The sequence below is a fragment of the Microchirus variegatus genome, assembly GCF_963457635.1.
Source record: "Microchirus variegatus genome assembly, chromosome: 3".
Lineage (NCBI taxonomy): Eukaryota > Metazoa > Chordata > Actinopteri > Pleuronectiformes > Soleidae > Microchirus > Microchirus variegatus.
This window is the reverse complement of record NC_139804.1, coordinates 13363503-13387064: the sequence shown is the minus strand read 5'-3', so window position 1 is coordinate 13387064 and position 23562 is coordinate 13363503. Positions and strand designations below refer to the sequence as shown.

The following is a 23562-nucleotide window of genomic DNA, read 5'->3' as shown; positions in this document are numbered from 1 at the left end:
CCTACATGATACAAACTTGGTACACACATTCATTATGAAGACATTAAAACTTTTGGTTGTAATGAAGCATTTCAGTATGACAGTTCTCAGATATACACACTTCTCCTGTCTCTGTCTCATGAAGAGTTTTTCACTATTCCCATCAGCTGGTTTCACAGACTTCAAAAAAACAAAACAACACAGGAGCCTGTTTTAATTTGGCCTTGGATGTTATCAGAAACCATGATGCTCCTGAGCTGCTCTGTGGGAGTATAGTAACACTGGTATTCCCCCACACCAACCTGAGAGACTCTGTATTTCTCTCAAACTATTATCAAACTCTTATTTTGTTAAATATGCCAATTTTGTACCAATTTGAGACAGTTCCACTACAATCTTTTCCTCAACAATAGACAACAAAAGAGTTTTACAAAACAACAACAAAAAATATTTAAGTATTTTTTGTACTTGTAAATATTTAAAAATACAACTGATTCTCGGTGAAGCTGCCGGAGAAGAAGCATCGCAGGCTATACCACTAATATATTTGTAGTTATTTATTTAATTATTAGCAATGATAGGTTTACTAATGAGCTGTAAAACTGAGCTAAGACAGTGTAATGTGTACTGCACACTGTATTGGTCTAGGTCGTCTAATTATTATTATTGTTGTTATTAGGAGTAGTTGTAGTAGTACATATTTTATTAAAGACACAAAAGGACCAAAAAAACTGAAAATATATAAAGTAAATGTCTGAAATTGCGGTATTTAATTTGTGTTGGTCTACTATTGTGCGTTAAATGTTGTTTGTTCAAGGACTATTAAGCAAACAGTCCAACAACAAACAACTTTCATCCTGGACTGGACCACTGCACGAACCCGGACCGCACCCTGACGTTCACTCTTTGATTGTTTTCACGCATGCGCCGCGGTGGCATTTCCGGGTGCGACATGTAATATAAATAGGCTGGTGTAGAACTCGGGCGTCGGTATAACATACGAAACCAATGATTCCCATATGTCCTGTTGTCTCCTTCACCTATGGTAAGTGTTGTTTAAAACGTGCTGGACGTTTTACACTCAGATGCAATTGCTTTAAAAAGCGTTTAAGTGACATAACATCGGTGATAATAGTGGGTAATCCTTGAACAGCTCACTGTAGCTTGCTGCTAACGGTTAGCTTAGCATGATCCTGTATGTCTGTCCTCTGCAGTGCCCAGCCGGCTTGGTGAAGATGCCAAAATGGCCACCGGCAATTATTTTGGATTTACCCATGGCGCTGCCGCCCAGTACAGGTAAGATTTGTGTGTGTGCTCTGGTGTTTGACTACACGTCGTGCCGTAGCGTTATTTAGCTCAAATGTTAGCTTGGTGTGTGTATGTTGTTCAGGTATATGCAGACAGTCTCCATTGTTCAGACTGGGGGAGGGGGCGCTTATCCCTCTGCTGCGGCAGTTGGATGGAAGCGGCCGCCCAGACTGTACACGGCACTGCGTCAGTGAACCATACAGGCTGTGTGTGTTCCCTAACCCTAATTTATGTTACCGGTAGAACCAGTTGGTTCTACTATTTAATGTTGACAAATATCTGCTGGGAGGGTATTTTATGCCAGGTTTATATGTCATGGGAGTTAAACTCACTGACAGCTTGCTAATATAAGACCATTACAATCCAAATGTCAAGAATCATAGAATTTGAGACTAAAAAGACTTGTGACCATATCTTGTGGATATCTTCAGTTTTCATTAGAGCAACTTGTGTGAGTGTTTAACGTGTGCCCTGACTAAGCCAGGAGTCAAAACACATTGGTTTTTAACTTTTGGATCTCTTCATGTTATGATAATCATCATCAACAAGCCTCATGAGCTGACATTTATTGATTTTTAAGAAGAGAGAGAATTAGAGATGGAGGTAGAAAAACAACAACCATGGGTTCATTTTCTTATTATTTTTTATATTTTCTTTCACCTGTGAGTTACCAATCTCATTTAATCAGTGTTCATTTTCTTCTTATCTGATAGCCAGTATTGGTTGAATACTATTGGACTGCTTTTGACCATTTAAAAATAATTAAATACACATTTATTATTATCATTATTGCTGGCCCTTGTCACTTGCTGAATGACAACAGATAGAAATGAAGTCAAAATTGTCAATGACTTGAAACTACAGTAGGCTGGCAAACCAGTTTCATTGTGTTCCATTCACAGGTTTCAGAATCACAGCTCTCTGCCTGGAGCTCCTTGTTTCATACACAACAGATGCCTGTAGGCATTCTGTACATCTTTAAAACTTTCTTTTAGGTTTCCAGTGTATGCTGAGTAGTAGTAGAACACACAGTCGGAGCATCCTCTCTGTCTCTCTGAACTGCCTGGTGTTAAAGTTGCTTCATTTGCAGTATTGGCACATGTTGTTATTATGTATTGATCAATAAAAGAGTCGTGTGTACAGCGTTTTAAGTAGTATTGGCCTCAACAAAGTTAAATGCTGTGGAATTATTTGATTTAATTGTTGTGATAAACACAGTACAGTGACACTCATGTCCAACCATGCCCCAGTGATGGGAGTTGGACGATTTAGCTTATGGTGCTGACTGTTAATTGGGAAACACAAAAGCAGCAGCTGTCCTTTTGATATTTCTCTCTTTTGTGTCACCCCACTAGTCATCAGCCAGCTGCGGGGGTTGCATACACACATCCCACCACAGTGGCCAGTTACACCGTTCATCAAGCACCTGTGGCGGCACACACAGTAGCAGCAGCCTATGCTCCCACTGCAGCCACAGTAGCTGTGGCTAGGCCTGCTCCTGTTGCTGTGGCAGCTGCAACTGCTGCAGCGTACGGAGGGTACCAGCCGACCCACACTGCAGCCGATTATGGCTACCCTCAGCGCCAGCCTGAAGTCCCTCCGCCTCCACCGCCAGTCACCTCACAGAACTACCAGGTACACTTGATTTCTTCACAGATGAGACATTTTTAGCATAGCTACCAGTACCAGTGGTGCTTGACGTCACATTTTTGTACTTACGTTGTTATTGCTATTATTAGGGGTCCAATGTCAACTGAGACTACAGGGCTCCAGAGTGCGACCAATTGTGCGACTAAAAAAAATTCTAGGTGGCACTGGTGCACCTGACACTGCTCGGGTGAAAACAAGCGCAACATCTCTCTATGTTCGCCTGAAGGCATCGTGGTCTAAACCAATTTACCACTTTTCTTTTCTTTTCTCCTTTATCGCGTTAATTGCGATTAATTAATTACAGTCATAGTTATGACTATAATAACAAAACGCGTTATGTTTTTTTATCACGCTAATCTCTTCTTTACGGATGCTCGCCGGTACCGAGGGCAGCGTCAGCGTCACACGTCATAAAACCATATCTAACTTTAATAAACACAGACATAGAAAGGTCAGAAACTCAGTTAAAACACGGAGCAAACCAGCAGGAGCGGGGGAAAAAACGCTACAGCGCACACATTGAAAAGCGGCACCGGAGCGTCAGCGTGATTATGTAAACACAAAAATTGTGTGGGCTGGACAGCGGAGAATCCACAGATTCCACTGGTACTATTTTTGTCACGCTACGACCAAGATTCACAGATCCAGCCGCAAAATAAGAGCAAAACAACAACTGACTTTCAGAAAATACAAGCAGAAATGTTTTTTTACCTTTGCTGTGTATCAAAACAAGTTATTTGAAGAACTACACTTACCAGCATACTTTGGGGACAAATCCCGGTCTGATTGATCATTACAGAGCGACATTAGATCCTTCTGATTAGAGAAGGGGCGAATGTCCGCATAAATGCCTCATACGTGCTAACTTACAGCACTGTGATTGATGGGTCTGATTAATTAATTAATTTATTTTCTATTATCTGGCGCAGAGAAAAATCAAGTTCAGTGTTGTATTGTTTAGAAATTCTTACTGCTTCCTGTTTTTTCATGTTTACTTACAGCACATTATATGGACCTGATTTTTATTTATATTTTCGAATTATTTAGAGTTTGACAATAACACAGCAGAATGTAAATGGCTTTGTCAAAATATAAATATAAAGTCACTTTTTTGTAATATAACAATCTTTTGATCTGCCACAGTAACGTTATAATGAATTTAAATGAAAATTCCTCAATGTGAGGGCTTTTCTCAGCAATTCTTAGGTGAGATTAAAAGATCACAATTAATCAATCGCACAGTTTTTAATATCAAATGACAACACTAATACATATATAAAATTAGGCTGAAAATAAAAAAAAAATTCTCTACACCTTATTGTTGTTTAAAAAAAATTCACATTATATGAAAGTTATGCAGAGCTATAAAAAGGTGACCTTTTGACATTAAAGGCGACGCAATGAAAAATGTGGGTGCACCTAAATTTTCTGCTGATGCATCAAAAAAAAAGTTGCACCAGTGCAAACAATGAGAGTTAGTCTGGAAACCTGGACTAAGAACCATACATGAAAGCATGCCGTAGCTCCCAGTCCCTTGTCTCCCTTTATTTCCAGTGGTGGAAAAAAATGCCCAAAGACTGGCATGTTATAGTTGGCTCTAAAACTAAGTATAATTTTTTTTAAATGGACACATTTCAAGCAGGCTTTTAGCTAGGATTTTTTTAGAGGGTGTCCCCCCCCCCCCTTGCCCTCCGGTACTACCCCCCTAAAAAAAGCTTCATGAAGTAAGGGCAAGTAACTCAAAATGGAAAAAGCAAACAAACTAAATTTTGTAACAATTTTTTTTAAATCTAATTTTGTTTATATGACTGGGACTGTGTGTACTTGCCTAACTAAAGTCAAGGCATTGCAATTAAAGAGGGTGCCCCTCATCTGGTGCGGGCCTTTTTTTTTCTGTGCACCGCCCCTGCTGACTGTTCTTCTCCCTCTCCTGCATTGTGCGCTGCTGTAAGTTGGCGCATCCAACGCACAATGGATCATTTCTCTATGCGTAGTTTTATCCCCACATCCATATATGACACATACATAATGATCTGTAGTTTTAACTCCCATTTCCTCCAAGAATTCAGAATTTTATGTCCTGTTTTGTAAACTGCGCTCTCCCTGCACCGAATTCCGTTTCAAAAAAATAGTTCCGGCCATGTTTGGTAAATCTGAACAAAGGATTTTAAATGCTGAATTCACAAAATAACATGATGGAGGTAAAAAAGGAGGAGCTGTGATGTAAAAGCAACCTATGAAAAATCATAGACCTAAGCAGGCTCATATCAAGTGTATGTTACTGACTATGTGTCAGTACCTCATAGAACTTCACGAGCTGTCCATGAAGCCATGCACCAGGAACTCATTTGTGTTACTCTTTTACTTTGCAGGAAACCTACTCCTATGTCCGCTCCACTGCTCCAGCTGTAGCTTATGACAGTAAGCAGTATTACCAGCAGTCTACTGCTACAGCAGCTGTTGCTGCTGCTGCACAGGTACAACCCAGTGTGGCAGATTCCTATTACCAGACAGGTATACTATTTTATACCCAACATGGGCACATAGATTTATCAGATTTTTTCTTTTTTTTTTTCTTTTTCATCAATGTTCTTTTTATGTTTCCTAGCACCTAAACCAGGATATAGTCAGGGGGTAACATCATACACCCAGAGCCAGCAGGCGCGACAAGTGACCGTGATAAAGCCTGCTGCTCCCAGTCCAGCATCATCTACTTTTTCTATCTACCCAGTAACCTCCACTGTGCAGCCTGTAGCTGCTGCAGCCTCTGTGGTGCCCTCTTACTCTCAAAGTCCAACCTACAGCACAAATGCTGTCACCTACTCTGGTAAGTTTGCTGCTGCGTTTTTGGATTTTAAAAAAATGTTTTTAGCAGAACAAAGAAGCTGTTTTTTATTTTATTTATTTTTTATTTTTTTTTATAAATAAGTTTGACATCCTCAGCCAACCCTGATAATTATTGCATGAAATACTTACTAAAGCATTACTATCAGTCTCTAGATGCACAATATGATGATAAAGCTGCAATCAATTATTACTCGTTATTAAATTAATATTAATTAATAGCCAGCAATGTTTTATAATTGATACATTTGTTTGAGTGTATGTTTTTCTTAAAATATAGTTCTCTGATATATCAGCTTCTTAAATATTAATTTTTTTGTAAGCCTGCAACTCACAATGTTTTTCCCACAATCCATTAATCTGTTTATTTTCTCGATTAACCGCATTAAATGTCGATTGAACAGACCAGATGTTCTTAAGTGTCTGGTTATGTTCACAAACCAAAATGATTCCTTTTAAATTATTTCTTTCTTATATGGCGCAAAGATTTATCGATTGTCCATATCCTTGATGTTTAATTTAGTGGTAATTGATGAATTATGGATTAATTGTTGCAGCCCTGTAACAACGCATACGTAATAACACAGCATTATGTAATAATGTAATACATTTGAACGCCTTTGTGTAATAACTGCTGCATTTAGAAATTATCTGCCGAGTTATTTAATAAACTTCTTGAACGCAATATGGAAGAAAATTTTGCCTCATTATGTAATACATTTTTTACATATTGCGGTTGTTACTACGTAATTGCGATTTGTTTTTTTTAAAGGAAAATTTAACAATTGGTGCATTATGTAATACCAACAGAAATTGACAGTAAAACTCAAAATGAATACTTAAACAAATACTTTGCCTATCTTTAATGCTGTAATTAAGTATTTAAGCAACTAAATGAAAGACAGTCCAGCTGCAACATACAGCCTAACACACTGATCACACATTGGAACTGCAGAATAATAAAGTGGATTTTAACAGTGTTCTTCACCTAAAACAGGCCATGGCTCGCATTTCACACACGTAGCCAAACTACCGGTATATGGAGGGGGTTGTCATCAGAGAACTGCCTATCAGAATTCCATTTGACTTATGCTGCTCAGCCACTAAGCCACTCGTTGATATTGCTCTTCCTGCAAGCTTACTGATTGGGACTCATGGTGTGTATCACTGGCTAGGCTAGGCCTACTAGTGGAAAGGCAATGTTGAAACATAATTTATTATCTATGAATTATGTTGTTGGTTGTACTATCCTCAATGAACATGAAAAGAAAGTAGTTTATGATAATATGTGTTAGCTTAGCTTATGTGTTGGCAATACCAGCTAATTTAGCCAATAGTATGGCTCTTCTAAAGTTTCTGACGGTTCTGTCTGTTTCCTTTCCTCTCCAACATATAAATCTATTGATTGGAATAGTGCAACAAATTTATTTGTATTTTTTTAAAGGCCTGTTTTTATTGAGTTGCATAATATAGGCTATCCTACAATTTTGTGTCAGAATAATACTTAAGTACCATTTTGTGACACTGCCAGTGCCACATTAATGTATGTCTTATTGGAAATATGCATTATGAAGGAATGTTAAGGTTACATGGGGCATGACATTTTTTGAATAGGCTAGACTACCTGGTGCTGCTGTGCACAACCCATGTTTATGAATTATTTGGTGCTGTATGTCTTTTCACTACTGTTGGTTGAGCAAAGACAGAGATTTAGTTGACAATTCTATAGTTTGGTTTAGGGTTGCACCGATTGCCATTTTTGGGTCCGATTTTTCAAGAAGTTTGACCTGCCGATACCGATTTTAGCCGATTCCGATTTCAATTTTTTAAACCACTTTAGCATACAGAAAGATATATATTTTTGCATCTTTTCTCTTTAATAAAACATTTTAACATAGAAATACAATCAGTTAACATCCAATATCCAACTAAAAATACAAAAACAATTGTCATGATACATTTGAACATTCTACCATGGAACATAATAACTTAAAGTGTGACTTTTTGAACAGATCACCACTATAAAATAGAACTAAATAATGCTGTGGAATATTCACACACATCTTAAAAGTGCAGTGTTATAGAACCATGTTGTTCACATCCAATATCCAACTAAAAATACAAAAACGAATCACTAGTTTATTTAAGTTTAAACATATTTCACAACATAGTACCTACACACAAATAAGTAAATGACCTCACTCTCTCTCTCTCTCTCTCTCTCGATCTCTCTCTCCTGCCCCCTGCCAAAATGCCTCGCGCTCTCTGCGCACACAGGTTTAAATGACAAACAAACAAATGCTGATCAAAAGTTTTGTGCAAGTGATTTAAGGTCCTGACTCTTGTCCCAAATATGACAGGCTTCGTTCAGTGATTGAAACAAATCTATAAACATTAATGAAACGTTTACATGCAGAGCTTGCTCACTCGCAAAGCAGACGGCAGCGGCGCTGCTGTGCTGATGTTGTGTAATCAAATACACCGGTATGGCCGTATATTAAAAAATCATATCATAACGGGAAAAAAAACGGTATTCGGTGTGAACCAGTATACTGCCCAGCCCAACACTCTACTACATGTGTGTGTAGCTGCGTGCATGTGTGTTGCTGATGCTGCGCGATGCAGGTGCATTTGATAAGCTTATTAAAATCGGAATATTCTGACTGATCGGCCGGTCACCGATTTTGGCCGATCACGTGAAAATCGTCCGATTCCGATCACTGGCCGATTAATCGGTGCATCCCTAGTTTGGTTACTAATCAGAATCACTTGCCTCCAAACTTGATCTCATGACTAATCTGACTGTACAAATGTCATTAATTGAAAAGAACACATTGTGCATTTAAATGAACACAACTGAAGTTAAAATATGGATTGTTGCAATGTTGGCTAAGCAATAGTTTGACATACTGTCCTCTTTAGTATTAAGTGTGAGTAATATACACATTATTTTGCTGTTTTAATGTCAATTTCTGTTGGTTATTACATAATGCACCGACACCCGCATTGTGTAGTATCAACCGCAATATGTAATAACTTATTACATAATCCGGCAGCATTTATTACATAATACGTTCAAGAAGTTTATTACATGTGGTAGATTATTACAAAAAGCGGCAGTTATAACATAATGGAGTGCAAATGTATTACATTATTACATAATGCGTTGTTACAGCCCTGCTTTTTTTGCTTTTCCCTTTACCAAAGAAACGGAAAAAAACATATCTTTTGTCTGTGGATAAAACAAAGTAAATCATGATTCTTTTTGGGAAACACAGATTGATAACGATCAACTATGCAATATTTTATAACCTAAATGAATAATCAATTAATCATAGAGAATAAATGACAAATTAATTCATAATGCAATATATTTGCTGCATCCCTGCATGCTAAACTACAAATGCTGAGCATGGTTAGCATTATGCTAATATAGATAGATAGATAGATAGATATATATCTATATATCTATATATGTGCATTTGACATTTTCATGAAGCTCTCAAAAGTCTTATCAGTCTGTTTAAAATACACCTTGAATTCTTCACAGGAACCTCGTACTCTGGCTATGAAGCAGCTGTTTACTCTGCAGCCTCCAACTACTACCAGCAGCAGCAGCAGCAGCAACAGAAGCAGGCAGTGGCAGCTGTGGCGGCAACGGCAGCATGGACAGGGAACACTTTCACGAAGAAACCCACCTTTCAAAATAAACCGCTTCGCCCCAAGCAACCACCCAAACCCCCCCAGATCCACTATTGTGATGTCTGTAAGATCAGCTGTGCCGGTCCACAAGTGAGTTCTCTGCATTAAGTGCATGACCTTTTACATTTTTAAAATGTAAGTGTAAAAAAACTCACAAATATTTGGCTTCTACCCACTGAATTTGATAGACGTACAAGGAGCATCTGGAAGGGCAGAAGCACAAGAAGAAGGAAGCGGCTCTGAAGGTTTCCCAGAGCAGCAGCAGCAGCAGTAGTGGTGGAGGCGCGTTGGCCCGCAGTGCTCAGAACCAGCTCCGCTGTGAACTTTGTGATGTTTCCTGCACTGGCGCTGATGCCTATGCTGCTCATATCCGTGGAGCCAAGCATCAGAAGGTATGGGTGTGGCCTGTAATGGCTTGTTTTTCTTTGTGGTTGATGTAATTTCCTGTAGCATCCATTTATCCAGGAGCAGAGCTGAAGATGCTGTGATATCTCCCTACAACAAGACATTTAACCATCACAATGACTCTGAAACTGTTGAGTTATAGTAAAATCCTGCATAGTTCTGCTTTAATCTGCATATCTTCAGGCTCTTGCACACCAGACGCGCGTTTGTCCTGTGATTAATGCACATTTTTCAAAACCTGAATCTCAGCGACAGGAATTTCTCGTGGGCCACAGCTACAGTATTTTGTTGAGTTAAATGGAAATAACAGTTTCTCTCCCGCCTGCTCTAGGTGGTGAAGCTCCATACCAAACTTGGGAAGCCTATTCCGTCGACTGAGCCCAGTATGGTCACCCAGACATCGTCGTCCACCACGGCTGCAACCAGTAAGACCGCAGTCACCCTGAGCAGCTCCGGCACCGGCAGCTCTCTGTGTGCGGCCACTTCCTCCTCTGCTGCCACCAGCTCCAGTCCTCCCTACCTGAAGTCGGTCAACATGGTCGGCAGCGGTGTTACAGGTCTCAAGAATACGTTAACCAACAACCACTCTGCTGCCAACTCTGCCTTGGCTGGGAAGAAACTCAACACACCCAAGATTAATTTTGTTGGTTAGTACATTGTTGTCTATATTTGTAGTTGCAGTGTATATTTAAAAGAAGTATAGTATAGCAGTACAATATAATAGTAGTACATTAGATAGATAAAATTACCCTTAAAATTTCTGAAATACAGGTGGAAATAAACTGCAGACCACAGTTAAGATTGAGGAGTCGAGAGCGGAAGGCAAAATGGACGCTTCGAAGCCTGCAGTGCCCTCTTCAGGTGTTCAAGACCCCAAGACTGACGTGTCAGATTCTCTTTCCACCTCTGCCCTGGCTGCACTGCAGAGTGACGTCCAGCCTGTTGGTCATGACTATGTTGAAGAAGTAAGTGTTCTGGCAAATCTCTGCATTGACTTGAGCCAAGCGACACTGAGCCAAGGAACAGTCTGTGTGTAATATGTGAAACTCTTCACCAGGTCCGAAATGATGAAGGCAAAGTCATCCGTTTCCACTGCAAGCTGTGTGAATGTAGCTTCAATGACCCCAATGCAAAGGAAATGCATCTTAAAGGTCGACGGCATCGTCTGCAGTACAAGGTCTGTAACTTCTTGTTAGTGCTCCACAGAATTTGCAAAAGAACCTGTCTTTATCTTTTTAACTCGGTTGAACTTTTAACTGACTAAAGGGTTTTTTGTTTTCACTGATAAAATAAGTTTTGTTTTTTATACATAATCAAATTTAGAATTTAATGTAATTAAGGTTTTTATAACCTAAAAATATAAATTATTTGCAAGCCATATCGCCCAGCCTTAGTTTTTTTTTTATTTTCTATGTCTAGACTATGTTTAGTGGACCATTCAACTGTATTGCAATTTATGTATTGTATGTATTGTAGAAAAAGGTGAACCCAGACCTGCAGGTAGAGGTGAAGCCCAGCATCCGAGCTCGGAAGATTCAGGAAGAAAAGATGAGAAAGCAAATGCAGAAAGAAGAATACTGGAGAAGGAGAGAGGAAGAGGAGCGCTGGAGAATGGAGATGAGGTATGGTTACTCCTTAATGCATGTCAAGAATAGATATTCTTTGTTGTGTGGCAAAAGTCGAACCTGAAGATGGAACTGATTTCATTTTTATTTTCAGGCGTTACGAAGAAGACATGTACTGGAGGCGTATGGAGGAGGAGCAGCACCACTGGGATGATCGTCGTCGTCTACCAGATGGAGCTTATCCACAGGGACCTCCTGGTCCTCCCGGTCTACTTGGAGTGCGGCCTGGCATGCCTGGCATGCAGCCTCAGGGCCCTGTGGTAGGTTTTTCACTTTCCCACATTTCACTAAAGTAAATATCATTTGTTGGCAGGAAAACCTCACGTCATTATCACATTAGTTAACTTGATTGGTTAGTTAGTGGAAAATGAAATCAAACCCTGCAGAGACATTTGCTGTGGTAAGTCATGGACAGACACCTGTGGTTAAAGTGGAGATTAATAGCTGTACTCAATACTATAAACTATCCATTTTAACCACCTTAAAATATGTGACATTTACACATGATATGTTGTAATAAAATAAGTTGTTTGTTTTTAGGGCAGCAACAATTAATGAAGTACCTAAATACTTTTCAGCTTCTTAAAAATGAATATTTTTTTGCTTTCTTTGCTCCATGAAACAAAGAAATGATTACGCCTGGAAAAAGTATGGCTTGTAGACAATATAAGACATTTGAGAACATCAGAATTTGAAGAAAATTGAGAAAAAAATAGCCAAAATAATCGACACGTTTTAATAAAGAGTGGAACATTGCAGCAGGGGTACTACCGACTATTAAAACCAATAAATCTTCAATGTGTCCTGCTATAGTTTCATAATGACTCTAAAAATGAAATTTACACATTTTCTTGATTCATAAATAAAAGATCTCTACATGATGTGAAACATGTGACACTGTAAAAATAACTTGAGTTAAAGTATGATTAATAGTAACATTAGAGAATAGATAAAGCCTTATTGTTGCATTCAGTGCCTTAGAGCAGAGATTTTTCTGTATCTTGTACATAATAAAAATTGACAATAAAAGTCTTTGAATGTTATATAATCTGAAACACCTCTGTATCCTTCACAGCCCCCACGTCGTCCTGACTCTTCAGACGATCGATACGTTATGACGAAGCACGCCGCCATCTACCCGTCAGAGGATGAGCTCCAGTCCATCCAGAAGATTGTGTCTATTACTGAACGGGCCCTCAAACTGGTCTCTGACATCATTACAGACCAGGACAAGGCCACGGAAGAGGACAAGGAGAAGGACAAGGAGAAGGACAAGGAGAAGGACAAGGAGAAGGACAAGGAGAAGGACAAGGACATGGACATGGACAAGGACAAGGACAAGGACAAGGACAAGGACAAGGACAAGGACAAGGAGAAGGACAAGGAGAAGGAGAAGAAGGAACCCTGTAAAGACAGGTGGGATGTGTGGCAGTGGCTGTAAGATTTTTTTCCAGAATGATTTATGACACAGTTTTAACCTTTTTTGTGTTTGCACATTTCCTCCCCTTCCTACTGTGTAGAGCCCTGAAGGGAGTGATGAGGGTCGGCGTCCTGGCTAAAGGCTTGCTCCTGCGTGGGGACAAAAATGTCAACCTGGTCCTGCTCTGTACAGAAAACCCCACCAAGAGCCTGCTCACCCGCATCGTGGAGCATCTCCCTAAACAACTAACCGTACTGTCTTTACAAATGTTACATCTCTTTTCCTGGTCTTGTGCTAATTTATTTTGCTTTAGTTGTAAATTTTTATTGATATGATTGCAATGATATTTGCCTGTTTTTATCTATATGACCTATATCTATTGTTACACTATGGTAGCCAGAGCCATGGTGTGGTGAGATAACAGACTCATTATGACAGTTTTTTTTAACGTATTTTCTTTGCTCATTGGACAACAAAAGTCAACAAAAAATGCCAGCCAGCACTTTTGAGGCTTTTTGAAGGCTAGCTTATTCCTCCCATCAACTTATTATTATTATTATTATTATTATTATTAATTTTTTTGGGGAAAAAAACCCAACATTTAAAAAAAATCTGACAGCACAATTCCTCTTTTGAATGATTTGTTTATTTTGGGCATGACAGTTAAATCAACATCAGCACACATCATCAGTTAAATTCATTTGTTGCATGCTTTGTGTTTCTTCAATACACAGTCAACAGCGAAGGCAGTGGTATTCGACACACACTCAACTCTCAACCCCAAAATACTACAGTTTTACCCAGTCTTCAATTTTTATTTACTCAGAAGACTGACATCTGTCACAATTTCTTCCAGATTGTAACACCAGAGAAATATGAGGTGAAGGGATCGATCCAGGAGGCAGCCATCATCCTGACATCCTGCACCGAGCCAAAGATGCAAGTGACGATCACGTTGACGTCCCCCAGTATCAGAGAGGATACCGGCCGGGATGGAGGTTGGGAATCCCATCACAGCCTCTTTTTCCCCATTGCATTCCTTTACTTGTCTTTCTGCTCTCTCTTCTATGAAATCAGTCTCAATATGTTGGTTGACACCCTGAAGAGCACTGTCCTGCTGGCGCTCCACAATCATTGTCATGCTGGGCCTTAAAATCCAAATCCCCTCTGGCAACTTGCACTTCATACGTGATTCATTTTGATTTCTCAAAATCAGAAATGAAGAGGCAACAGAGGAAGTGCAAGCTCATATTTCTGGACATCAGCTGTGAGGTTGTTAGGCTCAGTCTGTGACCTGTAGAAATGTCATTCTTCCTACCACCTTCACTTAAACGGCGTGAAATCACTAGATTGGATTTTTCCATTCAATGAAAACATATTTGGATAATCTGCTCATATTTTAACTTTTTTTTTACCCTCAACAAATTCAATAATGAAGTGAAGCAGATTATTTTAGTGCCAGCAGTATTGCTCTTGTGCTTTTTGCTCTGTAACTCTTTGACCTCTCAAATGCTATCTTTATCCTTCGAAACCAGCATGATCAGTGTTTGCATTGTGTTAAGTCTAGTTATTCCCAGGTGAGATTCTATTTTGTTTCCTGTGTTCCAGGGTATTCTGTTTCCATTTTAACTGTTGGCTACAATCCATAGGAGACCTGCATTACAGTTATCCATTCTCCAAATTTCCCTTTGTCATTAGCAGACAAATGATCTTTCCTGCAGAAGATGAATGAAATGGGCAACAGGAGACCCTTCCTTCCATTCCTCAAATTGCAATTTGGAATTAGTTGTGGAAAGACGTTGATTTGACCTGAGGCAGAGGAAATTGGATGTTGTGTTCCCACAGGAAACAAATCTTCCTTTTATGTACTGGTGAACAGTTCACCATACTGAGGTCCACTGTTCTGAAGTGCTCCCCTGAGTTGATTTGTTTTATTCTTATTATTTTTCTTTCTTTGCACACATAGGACTCAATTGGGCTCAATGGTAGATCATAATAATCTTTTCTATTTCTGTCAATGGAAAGATGAGCACAGATCATTTAAAATGTGACAATGTGAATTATGTGCATTAATGACTTTGAAATCTGATTATTTCAAATGATTCTTAGGGGAGTATTGTTTAGAGTTCAGGTAAGATGGCTGCCTGAGGAATCTGTGGTTGGACCTGTGTGCAGCTGCTGGTATATGATGATTGTTGGGCTCTTATTCCAACCTCTACTGGTTTTTAGGTATGCATGCAGTGATAGCCTAACCCCTTTTTGTTTGCTGTTAGTTCTCATGTTTGTTTTCTCTTCTTTAGCACCCATTGCTTCCTCCTTTTTATTTATATTTATATATATATATGTATATTATTCAGCACAGACTCTTTTTCTTTGAACACAAAAAGAGAGAGCGAGGAAAACAATTTCAGTACATTGTCTCCCATTTGAGGTTTAGTAACGGCCCAACAGCTTCGGAAGGATTTTTGACCAAGGTTGTCTCACATCCCAAAAACTTTGCCACACCTACTATTGCCATGCCACGTTTTTATCAGGTCACTCTGACTATGAGCCATTTGTTCCTTCTTCCTCTGCACAGAAGCCGACTGAAATGTCAATGACTTTAGTTCTTGTCAATGATGAGCTCTACAATTTTACCTGATAAAATGGTATTGGCTACAAAACAGTTATGAACCTACACTTGCTAGCTTAGACTGTCTAAAATGCTGAGTCAGAACACTCTTACTCTGGGCAGTGTGTTGATTTCTAGCTTTTTTTTAACGCAACCATCTTCTTTTACAATCAGGAAATGGGCAACCAATTGTTGGTTGTCACAGGACAAAAAGAACATTGGTATGTGTGGCATTGTGTTTGTTCTCTGCCAGCCTCACTGACCTGGTCAAACACCCATTCCCCATCAACATTTTGACACTTCAAATCCATTTTTAGATGTAACCTCGGGTATGGTGAAAGACCCAGCGGACGTCTTGGAAAGGCAAAAATGCCTTGACGCTCTGGCTGCTCTGCGCCACGCTAAGTGGTTCCAGGTTCGGAACATCATTTTACTTTCTTATTGTAGCCTTATGAGATGCATTCTTTCTTATTTGTTTATTCTTTTTATTCGTGTTCCACATTTGGTTTTCGTTTTATAATGAGGAAAAAAAAAAAAAATTATTTAAAGAAGGAAAAAAAAACATATTCAAGGATGCCACTTACAACAATCTGGTCAATGTCCATCACATGTATTGATTCTAAATCTATTTGAAGCTCTTATGGAACAAAAGTTATTTCATCAAGAACTGGCATCCTTGTATTCTCTTTTTTAAATTTTTCAACGGCTATGATTCCATGTAATTCCATAAGGCTGCACAAACACTTTGCACATACTTGTGCCATCAAAAAGTGCTTTCATGTTCGACATTTGTATTGTTTTTATATTCTATATATATATTTTTTTGTAGAATGGGGAGTGAGAGAAAAAGGACCATCTGTGTAGTTTCCTGTGATCCTGCTAACTGAGCAGAAGCACATGCAAAGTAGCACAGATGTCCTTTGCTCTTTCAGTCCCTGTACTCTCCTCTCAGGTGGACTCTTGTACTTTGAAGTACCCGTTTGTGACATACCTGGATAAACCTGGGCTCAGGGTTTAGAAGATGGCAAGAAACGTCCTCATTTCTTGTGCATCTTGCAAACTTTGAGCTCCCTTACTAACTATGAGGTACAAGACTACTGGGAATGGCAGCTGATTGCAAAATGGTGCACATTTCAAACCATACTCAAGCTTCCATTATTCACAGTAGTGTTTGGACCTCTATAACAGAGCTGGTTTTACTGGTTAAGTCCATTGTCATCTTGTCTTGCTTGGTTGCACTGTAAACCTAACTTTTATTACACCAAAAGGCTAGAGCTAACGGACTTCAGTCATGTGTGATCATCATCCGAATCCTGCGAGACCTCTGTCAACGAGTCCCTACGTGGTCGTCCTTTCCAGGATGGGTGAGTGGTGGTGTTTTTTTCAAATTAGCTCATAAAATAATTGAAAGATGAGCTCTAGATCAAGCTGTTGATCCTCTTCGATCCTGAGTGCTCAGATCGCACTAGGTTTAGGTCGTCTTCAATGTGTTAAGGTCATTCTCAGTCACTCGCTCTTAGAGACTCTTAAAATGCCTTGAGCGTAGTAGCATGGTCATGTTAAACCTTTATTAGGCTTCACCATCTGCTGGAGTTCTGTTTATTTACACCCTTTCTAGGCCACCTGGTAAGATTTTGTTTCATATAATCTGTTTGACCATCTGAAGACTTGAGGCTGAAACACTTGGGATACATATGTGTTTTATATGGTTGCACATGACTGTCAGTGTTTTCATTTGTCTCATCACTAGTACAATATAGCTGTTTTCCTCCATTAGTTGTGACATGAAACAAAATCACTTTTTCCTATGCAGAACAGGTGGATATTACTGGGCGGTATGAGATCTTAACACTGCTGCACTGAGAATAGAAAATGCTTAATCGTACTGTTGTGGGACTGTTCACTCTTTGTCTAGGCCATGGAGCTGCTGGTAGAGAAGGCCATCAGCAGCGGCTCCGCCCCGCTCAGCCCCGGCGACGCACTGAGACGAATCTTTGAATGTATTTCCTCTGGGATTTTACTCCCTGGTAAGTCACTGTCTAGTCTTTATACCCGTCATGATATTGAGACATAACAAATGCAGTTGTTTATCTAAATGTAACTGAAGTCTGCAGTCTTTGGTCATGATACCTCATGAAATGCCACTTTTCATTGAGCCTGAAAAGAGGGGGCACAGAAATGAATGATCTGATGAAGTGTTCTCCGTTTGTACAGGTGGCCCAGGATTGGTCGATCCATGTGAGAAGAAAGCTGTGGACACTCTGGTACCCATGGAAGAGCAACAGAGGGAGGACATCACCTCAAGTGCCCAAGTATAAGCTCTTGAATGATACATTATAGGACGCCTTCAAGTAGTACTACATGTTTGCTTTAAAGCCGCTTTTTCAAGCTTAAGCAATTTGCATCCAGACAGATCTGAAATAAGAATGTGCAGAACTAGTTCATGAAGTAAGAACAAGGATTATACCAGGGGTGTCGTACTCAAAGGATGAGATGGCCAACGAGCATCTAGTCTGGTCAAAAGAGAAAAATCCATCATGATAGAAAAGAAAGTAGCCTTGTTTTTGTGCTCTTCTTATAAAGCTGAATCACCCTCTGCTGGAGATTTACTGTATCTTCCTCTAAAAACAGACTCCTTTGTGTCCGTGTTCCCACAGTTTGCACTGAGGCTGCTCGCGTTCCGTCAGATCCACAAAGTTCTGGGCATGGACCCCCTGCCGCAGATGAACCCCCGCTTCAACATCCGCAACAGCCGCAAACGTCGCCGGGACAACAGCGACGGGACGGACAGCTTTGAGGGCGAAGGCAAAAAAGACAAGAAAGATTATGACAGTGTGTAAGCTTCTGTGTTCACGACATACTAAAAAGTAATAACTTGTTGTATGCACTGTCTCTTTTCTTCTTTATAAGCTACAAATGTTTCTGTTTTAATTGCAGCTTCATTTGCTGTTACACAAACAAGAAAACGTGTCGGTGTACTGTTTTAGTTGTAGGTTTCTTATTTTTGGCTTCTCAGGCACAGACGATGAAACAGTTCTTGAACCTGATTCTTTACTGTTGACACGAGCTTGTGCCACTGCTTCCCTCTCACCTGTGTTTGTTTCAGTTGAAGTTTGCAAGGGAAGGCGAAATGACTTAGCATCAGACTTTAAAGCTATGTGACTATTAGGCCTTCATTCATCTGTACAGCTGCAATCACAGGTGTTCGGTATTGTGTTGTTGTTGTGAAGCTTTTTTTTTTTTTGCCCTACCTTTTTTTTTTCTGTTAAATAATGACTGTACTTAACGCAAGTGATGTTGATGCTGTGCTTTTGTGTCCTGATGCTAAAGACAAAATAGAAAAAAAAAAAGTTTGAAACATTGAAGTCATTGGGGTTCATCCTCTGGGGAACATGCTAGAATATGATAAAGATTATGTGGGGCATTGCACAACACTTGAAGAACTGTAACTGTTGTTAGATCTTTGTTTGTAGTGATGTTGTCCGCCCTCCGTGTCGTTTAGTCTTTTTATTTTCATATATATAAGATAGTATTTGTATATCAATTAGATGAAAATGCTTTGATTTGTGGAAAACATGGCCATGTTCATGATGCGTACAGTTTTTGGCTTTTAAAATATATAATGTTCCTGGTTCCTAAAGATCTGTATTGGCTTGCTTGCCTTTTTAATTTGTTTAGGTACTAATTTAAATTTAATATTTGAAAACGCAAGGAAAAGCAGGTTATTATTGTCAGTGGAAGGAATCACTTCCTGTTGTGAATGACTGCCGTGCTCCGAGTTCTGCTTTAACATTTCCATTAGCAGAATAAATACATTTCCAGATTGAAGTACTGTCTTTATTTTCTCTCATGGTGAACAACTGATCTACAGTATTTCAGGCTGAGGACTGTGTTGAGCCTGTTCTACAGGAATGGTAATAAACTTTATTAATCCAGCACTATTCCAATGTGCTTCATAAATGATGGCAAGAAAGCCATGAATTAAAAAAAAAACAGTACACTAAAAACTGGTTTCCCTCAGACATGTGAGGTGCTTGTTTTCTGTCCATATATCACTGATGCAATATTGGCTGATTTGAAACTCTACTATTGCCATACCATTAGGGGTGGGTGGATCGATCCAAAAAAGTGATAGTATCGATACCATGGTGAGTTTAGCAAATCATATTTCTTCACAGAGTTGGTGTGATTCACAGCACTCCTCTCCACCTCTGAGTCCACTCTCAAGTCCACTAGGCCCCTCCCCAACTCTCCTCTTCCCCCACTGCCTGCCAGTCAGAGCAGAGACAGACTGGTGAGATGGTGGAGAGGAAGAGGAGTGCTGTGTGGAGCTATTTTACAGTGTCAGACAGAAACTGCTAGCTGTGACATATGCAGTGAAGCTATACGATCATGTAACACTACATACCTGTCCAAGCACCCAAATGTAAATGCTGAGCTGCAAAGCAAACAGAGGGAGGAGGATGGAGCTCCCCAAACCCAAACCAGACCCCTGGCACAGAGAACCTCAACAACAACATTATAAGTTATTTCCAGCATTAATTAATGATGTTTTTCAAAGTGTAATTGGTGGTCAGACATGTAATTTAGCAGAGAGATTAAACTATTATCATATATTCAGTCAGTTGAAATAAGTCTTAATTGTTTTACTAGAACTCAAAAATATACACTATATTAAGATTTCCAGCCAAGTATGAATATGGCAGAATAGAATAACCTTTTTGTGTATCTGTTGAAGGAAGATTAGTATTCCTTGGCTTAAATCATTGTCCTATGTTTTATTATTATTATTATTATTATTATTATCATAATCATAATCAATTAATTAAACGTAAAAGTACAAAACCATTCGACCAACGATCAGGCATTTTCAAGTATAAAGTATAGGTATCAGCAATACTGACTCTGTAATTACTGGAATATCAAAATGTGCCATATCGCAGAGCGAACATACCATATGTTTCACTGTTGACCCTTTACTCTACATTCATAAAGAAATTTGAAATGTAGACGTACATTATGATGGTGGATACACATGCAATGCATGTGTTAAATTACTACTAAGTGTCAGTTAATGTTAGTTTTTCTTCTTTTTTTTGCACAAAGTTAGAAAGCCCCACGTTAGCAGGGCATCAAAAAATTGAGTTATACTCATATTGCTCCTCTCCACGGAAATCTTTAGTAAAAGGCGAAAGATTTTTACGATCTGAAGAGAAACAAGAGTGATCTACCATACGTCGGTTACCGCGGCCATTATGACTATCTGTCAGACCTTCCTCAGTTACGGTTCAATTTAACACACTTTAAAGGGCATTGTTTTTGGATTCACGCGAGTTAAATGTTTACTAATTAATAAGACGATGTCAGGTGGTTGAACTAAAACACCATGTTTCCAAAATAAATGCAAAAGTTTAGCAACACACGACCGCGTCAGCGCTGTGCATTGTGGGATATGAGGGGTCCGTGTATGTTTTGATCGTTTGTTTTTTTCATTTAAACCAATGAACAAGAAACGTAAATACCACGCTTGTTTCGTTTTCTCGAGAAACGAGAAAATCTCATTCAAATAAACGACCCAATCTTGGTTTTTGCAAATTCCTTTTTTCGTTCTTCGTGTGTTAATTATCAATATCACGGCGGAAATACCGGAAGCGGAAGTGGCGCGTAAAACCTTCAAAATAAAAGCGCTAACGTATTTTCATACATATTCCGTTCTCGTTATACACCGGAATGTAGTACATATATTTTTGGCAAGTGAAGCTATAACAGCTGGTTGTTTGAGAGAATGAGATGTAGGGTATAATTATTTTGAGTCTGTGAATGCATATTGTTGAAAACTGTTACCCTGCCTAAATAAAGAGCACCAGCAGAGGTCCCCATCACCCACAGTCGATAGTTAGATTTCATCTGGTATTTGATGGTTTATATTTGCAGCCTTTTAGGCCCGTGCTTAATTTAAATGTTTTTATCACTAATAAAGAGACAAACAGGTCAAAATGTACACCCGGCTTTTATTTTCTGTCCATAATTAACGTCATATATAAAAGGACGACACAACTAATAATTAACTATAGTTTTTCTATGTTTGATTAATTTATTTTTCACAAAGTCAGAAAGCCCCACGTGAGCAGGGCATCAAAAAATTGAGTTATACTCATAATGCTCCTCTCCACGGAAATCTTTAGTAAAAGGCGAAAGATTTTTACGATCTGAAGAGAAACAAGAGTGATCTGCCTGACACACGTTACCGCGGCTATAATGACTGTCTGTCAAACCTTCCTCAGTTACGGTTTAATTTCCAAACACACTTTAAACTACATTGTCTTTGGATTCACGCGAGTCATATACTTACTATTCAATAAGACGATGTCAGGCGGTCTACCTACAACACCACGTTTCCAAAACAAATGCAAAAGTTTAGCAACACGCGACCGCGTCAGCGCTGTGCATTGTGGGATATCTACAACCTTTCCACGGCCTGTCCTGCGTTGAACACGGCACTTTATTTCCAGGGGTCCGTTTCACAAAGCAGGTTCAACAAACTCTGAGTCTAACCCTGAACTCTGAGTTGATCTACTCTGAGATAGGAAACTCTGAGTTTTCGGTTTCAGAACAGCTGATTTGAGTTAGTTTGTTCAACTCAGAGTAGTTTCACCTTGAGTTAAGCGCGTGCGCCACAAGTATAAAAAGACAGTATGAATGGAGCTCCGTTTCGACGAGTCACCATGACAACGGGGAAGCGGAGGGTGACGTTATTCACCCACTGGAGTTGGAAAATATTAATGCGTGAGTTTGAGCAAGTTTTTAGAAGGAAGTGTAACACAGCTGCAAAAGAGAGACGGACGACGTCGGAGAGAACACTGCTGCTGATGAGGAAGTTTGAATGTCGTCCTTTGCACAATCACAATAATATTACAGCGGGAAACTGCTTGAGTTGTAGATTATTAATTTATTTATTTAGCTGTAATCCCGCGGGGGAGAAGCGCAGTTGGCAGCAGTTTAAGATGAAACATAAAAACATTGTTCAAACAGGTAAAACCTCGGTATAATCTCATGGGATTAACCTCATTTTGATCATGTTTTACATAAAGTAAATATGAAGTGGCTGTTTGATTGAACAGTTGTTTTATCCCCAACATAATTATGTTTTCACACATAAATGACTTCTCATCATTTATATCACGTTCAAGTGCTCTGCATCTATGACGTTCTATAAAAGAAAAACATTTAAATTTGTAAGTAAAAAAAATAATTTAAAAAACCGCAGCGCGACAAAGTTTCTGCTGTGATGTGAGACCGTGTCTGGAAATAATAATCTCCTGACGAATATTGAATTCTCTGCGCAGTAATGCTGCACCTTCATCCACGGACATGGTAGTGAAAATAGTCTCCACCTAATATAACTTCTAATGTAAACGCAGAACAGACGCAGAACTATACTACGCTAAAACTCTGCTGACTGAATGAATGAGGAAATCAAAAACCGTGTGTGTCTGAAAGAGGGCGGAGACAGAGAGAAACTCAAGGTTTGCGGAGAAAAACCTGCTCCCGACCAGGTTAGTTTCAAAGAGCATGTTACCATGGTAACTGACCGAGAGGTTAAGTTACCTCTCTCTGTGAAACAGGCTAGAGTTACTCCTCTTTCTCTGGTTTGACTTACCTCCCTTTGTGAAACGGAAAACTCAGAGTTTCCCATATTTCAGGGTTAACAGACTCAGAGTTTTCACCAAACCTGCTTTGTGAAACGGACCCCAGGACTGCAGGGTGAGGAGCCTCTCTGGTTACAATTAAACTGTCTCGTGAAGGGGGGGAAACATAACCAAGCAACAGTATGCAGCGTGACAGACTCTGGCCACGGCTGTACAACATAACAACAACACGGCACACACAGTAATATCCTTGTATTTAAAAAAATGTAATTCTAGGGTCAGAGCTTTAGGGGTGCTGAGCCCCACCCATTGAGCCGAACCACCACGACCCTCTATTGCGATTTCTATTAAATGTCGATTAATTATTCA

General features: G+C 39.4%; 1 protein-coding gene across 1 annotated transcript; it reads left to right on the top strand.

Moving 5' to 3' along the window:
• The first annotated feature begins 943 nt into the window (after positions 1-943).
• On the top strand, positions 944-19360 carry zfr (zinc finger RNA binding protein). The gene is made up of 20 exons (XM_083886155.1): positions 944-1024; positions 1194-1275; positions 2643-2922; positions 5310-5451; positions 5546-5764; positions 9332-9573; positions 9672-9875; positions 10220-10535; positions 10660-10853; positions 10946-11065; positions 11365-11510; positions 11608-11773; positions 12589-12929; positions 13034-13184; positions 13790-13931; positions 15862-15959; positions 16813-16908; positions 17460-17571; positions 17759-17856; positions 18202-19360. The coding sequence occupies exons 1-20, from the start codon at positions 988-990 to the stop codon at positions 18382-18384; spliced, it is 3369 nt and encodes a 1122-aa protein (XP_083742281.1). The 5' UTR covers positions 944-987; the 3' UTR covers positions 18385-19360.
• The last annotated feature ends 4202 nt before the right edge of the window (positions 19361-23562 follow it).

Bases quoted from the DNA above. Each gene is read 5' to 3' on its own strand.
- zfr (XM_083886155.1), top strand. From the start codon at position 988: ATGATTCCCATATGTCCTGTTGTCTCCTTCACCTATG. The intron at 10,536-10,659 runs GTTAGTACATTG...TCTGAAATACAG, and splicing joins ACCCAAGATTAATTTTGTTG to GTGGAAATAAACTGCAGACC. The intron at 17,857-18,201 runs GTATAAGCTCTT...GTGTTCCCACAG, and splicing joins ACATCACCTCAAGTGCCCAA to TTTGCACTGAGGCTGCTCGC.